Source organism: Patella vulgata, chromosome 1 (genome assembly GCF_932274485.2).
Source record: "Patella vulgata chromosome 1, xgPatVulg1.2, whole genome shotgun sequence".
Lineage (NCBI taxonomy): Eukaryota > Metazoa > Mollusca > Gastropoda > Patellidae > Patella > Patella vulgata.
In genome coordinates, this window is record NC_065879.2 from 26,828,220 (window position 1) to 26,837,628 (window position 9,409).

At 36.1% G+C, this 9,409-nt stretch overlaps 1 protein-coding gene across 1 annotated transcript; it reads left to right on the plus strand.

Moving 5' to 3' along the window:
* The first annotated feature begins 34 nt into the window (after positions 1–34).
* On the plus strand, positions 35–9,323 carry LOC126830022 (ornithine transcarbamylase, mitochondrial). The gene is made up of 2 exons (XM_050560235.2): positions 35–697; positions 6,073–9,323. The coding sequence occupies exons 1-2, from the start codon at positions 152–154 to the stop codon at positions 6,607–6,609; spliced, it is 1,083 nt and encodes a 360-aa protein (XP_050416192.1). The 5' UTR covers positions 35–151; the 3' UTR covers positions 6,610–9,323.
* Positions 9,324–9,409: the final 86 nt, after the last annotated feature.

Genomic DNA, 9,409 nt, shown 5'->3' on the forward strand with positions numbered 1-9,409 from the left:
TTCCCTTGAATTAGAAAAACAGGTGCTCGTAGTCTTGATTAACACAGAAAGGACTGCGTATTGCTGACTGGGTATATTTCTAATTGCATCATCAAAACAACCACTGTGCCGTCATCAGGCATCGAGACAAGTGGAGAAAAATAATACTAAGATGTTGACTAACATATGTCGCCAAGCACGATTTGTGGCATCACCAAGAGGATTCGCAAAGACTACCACTTTTCACAGATGCAAAGAGGACTATTCGACAGAGAAACCCGTTTCGCTTGTCGGACGTGATTTTTTGACTTTGCGAGACTTTACTAAGACTGAGATACAACAGCTACTATGGACATCGCTTTGCTTGAAAGATCGTATCAAGAATAAAAAGGAGATTTTCCAACCATTGATAGGAAAATCGGTGTCCATGATTTTTCAAAAGAGGAGCACCAGGACTAGACTGTCGACGGAGTCGGGAATGGTATTATTGGGTGGTCATGCTGCTTTTCTCGGCCCATCCGATGTACATCTGGGAGTGAATGAAACCATCAGAGACAGTGCCAGAGTGTTGTCAAGAATGACAGATATTATTTTGGCCAGAGTCTATGCACATTCTGACGTGGAGGAATTGGCAGATGAGGCCAGTGTTCCTGTAATCAGTGGCCTGTCAGACATGTTTCATCCACTGCAGTGTTTAGCCGACTTCGTAACACTTCAGGTAAAATTTTTCAACTCTTAATTTAATTTTTTTTAAATACCAATATGATTTCATAAATCATAGTTACATAAAAAAATAAATACATAAACAATGGTCAAGCGTGTCAAACATGTAAAATATAAAACCGTATGTGTAGCCCCACCCACCCCCCTCAAAAAAATGAAAACAAAAAATAATAAAAGATATCACCATTTGAAGTATACTGTATTATATATCTATTACCCGGTATATAAAAAAAAATATAGAGAGGATATTTGTCGTTTTAGAGTGAATAACATATTTTATTTCATCGAGAAGCAAGAAAACTTATATTTTCACGAATGCTACGCATTCGTGAAAATATAAACGTTTTCTTGCTTAGAGATGAAATAAAATATGTTATTCACGACAAAACGACAAATGTTCTATTTATTTTATGATTTTACAATCATTTTAGGTAAAAACAACTAGCCAGTGGAATAACACTTTTATTTCACTGATAAAACGCGGTATTCCACTACTGATCATAAAATAAAAATTCACATTCGCCACGGTTGCTTGGGCCATATTAGCCAAGGATACTGACACTGTGAATAAGAAACGATATGAACTCGGTCTACTACGTTTCAAAATAATAACCCTATTGTTGAACGTTATATTTTTTCGTTACATGAATTGAATTGTAGTCAGTATAGTTTAGAGTATGAATATGATAAAAAAAATTATAAGCACTTGTTAAACTCCTTGATCATAATACCTATTTAAAGGGCACATGACTCTATTTTTGGAACCATAAATGGGTCTAAAAGCACATACTGTATTAAAGATACATTATGTAAGATTTAGATAAAAAAAACCTAGCCATTCTTGCTATAATAGTTCGAAAGTAGATGATGTAAAATAAATAATTTGAAAATTTCATTCAAATTACTCTATTGCAATCCGTCTTCATTAGCCCAGGTTAGGAGCAGAACAGTAGGACGTTAAACTCCATTTCATTTCTCTATTGCAAGCGAAGATATTAGCCTTTGAAGGTTTGATAGACGTGTGCAATAATTTCAACCACCGTACTGGTTGATCGAAGCTAAGTCTCGGTCCTCAATATTTGATTAAATCAAAGTATCGCTGAACCATTTTAATCTGTTTAATATCGGAGAAATCTGATGCCATCGAGAGTTGATTAAGGCCTGGATCAATTAATTAATGTCTAATTAATACTTTAGAAAACATATCAGGCCTAAAGAAAGACCTGCATAATGCATGTTTAATATAAAGTGTTTTATATTCAATTTTTAATCAGTTATGTTCGATGAAAAACGCGTAGGCCGTACAGTCTAAACTGAACGACAATCGTTTACGCCTAATTTTAGCCCATTCTTCAGGGGTTTTTTTATTATTGTTTTATCATTTGTGAATCAGCCATTACTTTTTACTACCACATTGTAATTTAGGATATGTTTTCTTTATTCATTCATTTTGCTTTCGAAACGATGTGAACGATTCGTGTACGGATTTTAAAATGTTAATTGTGTCTCAAATATAGGATCCCACATTTTCACGGTTACATAACAACAACAATATGGATTGAAATGTACCTCTATTGAATTCTAATTTGTGTTTTTAATTTCGAATATTATGGAAAATATTGAGTTAGAGACGTTAAAATCGAACCGGAAGCCTCTGAAAAATTATGTTAGTACATACACCTAATAACGTCGAGTCGGCACAAACCAGAAACTAGGTCATTTCGGGACTAATATAGGGTCTTTAGCCGTGCGAGGAAAACGCAGGACTCGCATAAAATCACGAGGTTAGACAGGCGACACAACTCTTTGTCACGAACAATCTGGAAATCTAAACCACGCCAGTTAAAACAGTGTCAAACCTTATGACCTAAAACATACGCGTAAGATCGTCTCACATATAATATTTGTGAAATTATACCACAAATTGACCATATACCGTTAGTACTTAGTAAATCGGTCTAAAAGTATATAGGTACGTGTAGTGTGATTATGAAATATGAGTTTTCTACAAAGAATACCGGCATTAATATTATTATTGAAAACAATATTATGACAAAATATATCATCATTTAAACCAAGATAAATGTTATTTTAGTTGATATCCACAACGGATTTTGTTTTATATTTCTTTGTTGTGATTTGATCATCTGGACACTCAATTGTTAATAAATTTGTAAATGGAATGAAATGGGGTTTAACGTCTTACTGTGCTGCTCCTACTGGGCTACTGAAGACGGGCAACTGTCAAAGGTTCTTTTACGTGCACGAGAATGTGTACGCGGGACCTCGATTTTTCGTCCCACCCGAACTACACCACTGACAAGGGGGAACCACTCCGAAAAACTTTTTCGGCAAACGCAGTAGGGACCTCCGGGTTAGCGATCCAACGTCCAACCTAGTAATGGCCTCGAATTATGTTGCATTATTTGAAAAATAAACTCGTGGATTTTGCACAGTAATACTTTGAACATAATTGAACACCCCGTACCATTCTCAATATCCCCAGGGCTAAATCTATTTGTTAAGGTCTGCTCAAGTTTCGTAAAGGTAGCTGAGATGAATATAAGGTTAGGGCACGTGATAGTTGGCGAGATTGTAGGTTAAGGTAAGCATTATGGCTAGGTCCAGGGTTAGGGTTGGGATTAGTGGTATCGTTCCGTTCTACTCCGCTAACCCCTGGGTCCATCCATTGTTTACTTATGGACGCTTTAGCGAAAATCATCATATTTGAATTTATATTCTTTGTTTCAAATAGTGATGAATAAAAATTACACCAATTGCTCATAGAGTTTTGGCGCTTCATAAAATTTCCATAAAATGCAGTTATATGTACCTAAAATTCACAATGCAACAACCTTTATAGGGTTGATGGAATGACTTGACTACCGTATGTGCACCCGTCATGCCCTGGCAACCTAATTATGAGTTTTATATTCGTATGCTCAATATGCTTAGTTAGCATATTCATTGCCATTTCCCACACAAGTCTCAACTGCAGGGGAAGACAACTCTGTTTGGGTGATCGATTCATTGCGTCATAACAGCTGTTCGGAAGTTATACACAAAATCCTTGCTTATTATAATTCTATTAAAGATGCATTAAGTAAGAGCTAATCTGCATATTGTATTATTTCCGTTGCCATTAAATATTATATAAATTATTAATTAGAAATTTTTTCAAATGACATGCCCATAATCAACTCCTTAGATCTACTTTGCTGCACTGACTGGGTTAATGAAGACGGGCGTATGACATACAGTGTGCTATGAGGGATATTTTGCCCGGACAGCGGCGCTACGGCCTACTATTATATCGAATTCTAACCGTCAAGTATCATTTTACGTGCACGTCAACGTGTACGCGGAACATAGGTTGTTCGTTCCATCCGAACAGATTGACACTGTCCTTGCCATGTCCTACGTCATGCACCAATGCTAAGGGGAAAACACAATGGAAAATCCCGGGGAACTTTCTCGACTAACACCAGGATCGAACCCCTGACCTCCTGACCCCCTGGTTAGTGAGCAGTGAATTTTCGCTGGGCCGCTACAATCACTGATAAGGATGACATCGATGCGACTTAATGAGCCAGAAATATTAACTTTCTTCCTGCGCCAAATTAAATTCTAAAACATTTTTTTTATGTATTGGAAAAGTAAATAAAGGCGTTTGACGTATTTCTAGGTAAAAATTATTTCCTATTTAGTGTAAATGGGTATTAAAATGACTAAAAGGCAGCATTCCGCACAAAGCAGTAACGTCTTATGTAAACAATGCACGCGCCATTCAGCCAATGGTTGACGCCGCGTGCTGTGACGGCACGTGTTAAGGCAGCCATCTTTGACAGAGATATTACTAGACTCGTAATTCTCTGTGAAACAGATTGAGTGAGCCAGCGCGTTACACTCCGAGCCAATGCTGCTCCCTATGGAAGGATAACGTTGCCAACATTATTTCAATGTTCACGGTGCAAAATGCATATTTCAGCAGTTCAAAATACGTATGTTAGTTTTACAATTTGAAATTTCCATTACAATACCAATGTCACAGTGTTAAAATACAGAATACCTATTTAATTATACAAAATACAATATGATAGTTATTTTGCATATTAAACTTTTCCATTCTGCATAATAGATGAATGCATTATATAACATAACATATTATATACCTTATGGGATCTACGACGAACTCATTTGCATACGGAAAAAAGTCCGGGCTAGGATGGAAAGCCCTGAATAGGACGTAAATTAAAAATTTACGTCATCAATCTACAAGGCCAATTTCAGTAGAAGGGAGTGGTACATATATTTACAGACCTTCGGAAAACGATCATTCAAATGAAATGAAATGGGGTTTAACATCCTATTGTTCTGCTCCGACTGGGCTAATGAAAACGGGCATAGTCATGCAGTGTGCTATAGCGGCGCTATATACGACATGTATCGAATTCCAACTGCCAAGGGATATTTTACGTGCACGCTAATGTATACACGGAACCTCGTTTTTCACCCCATCCGAACGATTAGAAAGTTGCCCTTGTCAGGCCCTGTGAGGTATCTAAAGTAAACATACCTGTCTTAATACGAATTCCAAATATCATTTTACGTATCAATAAACAAAACACATTCATTAATTATTCTTTTCAAATATTTTTCTGGCACATTTTTATTTTCATACTTCGAAAAAAAATGAAATGAAATAGCGTTTAACGCCCTATTGTTCTGCCATACGCCATACAGTGTGCTATGGTGGAAATTTTGCCCGAACAGCAGCGCCACGGTCGACTCTTATATCGAATCCAACTAAAAAGGGATCTTTTACGAGAACGCCAATGTATACACGGGACCTCGGCTTTTGGTAACATGATTTCACAGAAATCAGGGTCATCCAGTGATTTCCCTATTGCATGATATCTTGATTCGCCGTTATTGCATGGTAAGCCGACTTATTGTATGGTGACTTATTTTATGCCAGCTTGACCTCTGCCCATTGACCTTGTAAATAATTAAATTCCGTTTTTTCCGTATGCAAATGAGCGTCGTCGTAGATCGCATATAAGGTATATGTTCTTATATGCGAAGTTCTATCATGCATTTGTCTATAATGCAAACTGCAGAATTGAGAGGATGTGCAAAATAACTATTATACTGTATTTTGTATTATTGAAAATTGTATTCTGTATTTTAACCCTGTGACAATGGTATTGTGGAGCAATGAAAATTGCAGATAGTAAAACTAAAATACGTATTTTGAACTACTGACATATGCAGTTTGTACAGTGAACATTGGAGTAATATTGGCAACGTTATCCTTCCATAGCTCCCAAGTAACAGACTAACATAATTTTGTTTTCTTTATATATTCAGGAGCACTATGGATACTTATATGGCCTGAAGATCGCATACGTTGGTGACGGTAACAACATTCTCCACTCTCTAATGTATGGGTGTGCCAAATTAGGTATTGATCTCAGCATTGCTACACCAACAGGCTATGAACCCGATCCAGACGTCACCCAAGAGGTCATTAAGATGTATAAGCAAAAGAAGACACAGTTTTGTATGACGTCAGACCCACTAGAAGCAGTTTACAGAGCCGACGTCATTGTGACAGACACGTGGGTTTCCATGGGACAAGAAGAAGAAAAAACGAAAAGATTGAAAGATTTTGCAGGATATCAAATAGATCGAAACATGCTGAAAGAGGCCAACGCCAATTGGACATTCCTTCATTGCCTTCCCCGAAAACAAGAAGAGGTCACAGACGACATTTTTAACGATAAAAATTCTCTTGTTTGGCAGGAAGCTGAGAATAGAAAATGGACGGTCATGGCTGTTATGCTTCATGTGTTACAAGATTACTCCCCACTTTTGCCAAAACCCAAATTTGTACGAGGAGAATGATATTAGTCTGTTGGTCATTATCAAATTTCGGGAAATAATCGATATCCGCCCCCAAAGCACACGTCCCAAACATATTTCTATCACCCTCATACAAACTGGATATTGTTGTCGTTGGAGCGCTTTGCATGTTTTCTTGGGTAACATTCTTAAATATGCATTTGATCTGTTTTAGTCAGGGTTTGGAGAAAATAATGAACCTATTTCATGAAATATAACTGATCTCATTAATATCGTGGATGTACTAAGCTCTTGTCTTATAAGAATCTCACGCTTCTATAAATTGCTTTAGAAATAGGCCTCAGCGCGACCATCATAGGTTTATATTTATATTTATATATTATGATGTTAACATAAACACTATATATAATATATATACAATATATTTCTTAAAATGTACGTGCTTCACTTGTATATTGTAAAGCAAACCATTGTGTCTAACTCGTACGTTTCGTGAAATATGAAGCGTTGTAAATAAAAGCCCACTGTATGTCTTTTTTTAGAACGGTAAAATTGTACTTATACATAAGCAACAATGATGAAAACAAAGAGGATTAGACCCTACACATTTTTACATGTAACAAGCAAACGGCACAACTACAAGTATAAGTTGGTGTGTGTACACACGTTGATAAAGAGATCTCAACGGTTTATGAGATGTGCTCAGGAAAGAAACATAATTGGACACGACTAGAGCGCATATCAATATCTCACCCTCCCAACTAACAATCCCAACAAGTTTTGTATCTCATTTGTATACGCCGACATTTATATCCGTTAAAAAGGTGTGAAAAACGAAAGCGATTAATTTCTTGAAGCCAGATCTTTATCAAGGTTGGTCAACATCCAAGTTTTCCTTTTGAATAAGCTGCTGCATTTCAGCGCTTTTTGTGGCTATCTTTGTTAAAGATACATTATGGGAGATTAGATACTGGTAGTTCTCACTATAAAAGTTAAAAGTTTGATACTGTAAAGGGAATTTGCTGAAAATTTCAGTCAAATTGATCCACTATGAACTGAAATTTTAGCGATTGAATTTTCGGCCTTGCCTGGATCATCATTACTAAAGTCGGTAGGATAAAAAAAAACATAGTCTCGATTATCCATTTCATGATTTTATTATATGAATGGATGTCGAACATCACAGGCTAGCGATGCCATCGAGAGTTGATTATGGTCTGGATAAGTTAATTAATGTCGTCTAATTAATAATTTAGATAACATTTCAGGCCTAAAGAAAGACCTGTAATAGGCAGATTTAGCTCTTGCATAATGTATGTTTAACTTTAATTTTCGGCTAGAATCGAGTGGTTGAATGTACATTTTCTGCCCAGTTTGTATTACATTGACATGATGTTGAGGCGTAAGCCAGAGCCTATAGAATATTTTAACCGGTTATACCAAAATATCAACACATTTCAATCATTTTTATACCCTCACATTTTCCATACTCCTGCAGTGTGTCGTTTGATTGGCACTTATCCGACTAAACACTGCAGGACTCCCCCCAAATTTCTGTTCCAAATTATGACTAGTTAACAGTCCGGTCAATAACCGATACATTACAGCGTAATAAATCAATCGGGATCAATAAAAGCTCTATTATGTTAACATAATAGTATATAATGACAATCTTGGCTACCATACGTCATTACGCGAGAAATTTATTATGTTCAATTAAACAGTGCATAGGAAACTAGTGCAGAAATACTAATTGTGGGACAAACGAGGCTATTCAAAATAGCTAAAACCGTAAACATTTTATAATCACCACAAATTATTAATTAATATAACTATTATAATATCATATCTTGGGGAACTATGAACAAGATAAAATCTATTAACAAATTTAGGCCTAGATGTTTTGTGCAAAATTGTCGTAAGTGCAGGAAGTAACCAAAAAGGCACATTGACCCAATAAATAAAAGATAAATAGACTCAACCAAATATATTTTATTATTAAGAATTAATATAACTATTATAATGATTATGACATCATACTGTTGATGACCTCATAGCCTATGTGACATTGATGTTCTATCATGAAATCAAATTCAGCTTATAACAATCTGGTAATGAAAAATGTCACTTACGAAATTTTTGCTCCAAGAATTTGGTCAACTTTTCACTTACGACAATTTTGCACAGACAAGATTTCCGGTTTCCATGACAACATAACGGGCAAAACCATGCTCATCTGAAAAGTTGGTCATCCACTATCAATAATATATCGTAACATGGAAATCACTTACAATATTCTTGCTCCAACCCAACGACATGTGGAATCTGTTTATCATATTCGTTGGATCACACAGCAGACAAACAATATTTTCACCATCACCATGTTCCGTAGCCTATTGTATTTCAACGAACTGGACAGAAATACGGCTTCCAACAGTTTTTCTTACTTGTGCTTTTTTGATAAAATAATAATATTTCATGGATTTTCTTCAGAAAAATGGATTATTATTGTTTTCATAACAAAGGTACGTGAGCAGTAATTAATCCAAACTCAGTGTTTGTTAGTAGGCTTACTGATTCAAGTACAATTGTACGGCTGGATGCATCGGGAGCAAACATCGATACTCGCATCGGTAAATTGTGCCGTCGCGGAAGTTCGCTACTGGAACAAATTCTTTGACTCAAATCCCCGATATAAATTTTGTTAACATGAATATTTGTACCAACATTAAAGGACAATATTGGTGCCAGTCATTATCACATATGTGATAGAGCTGGTTAAACACATTCCAAATATAATTTTATGTCAGAGATCTTTGCTACGATAGCTGAGTAATACAGT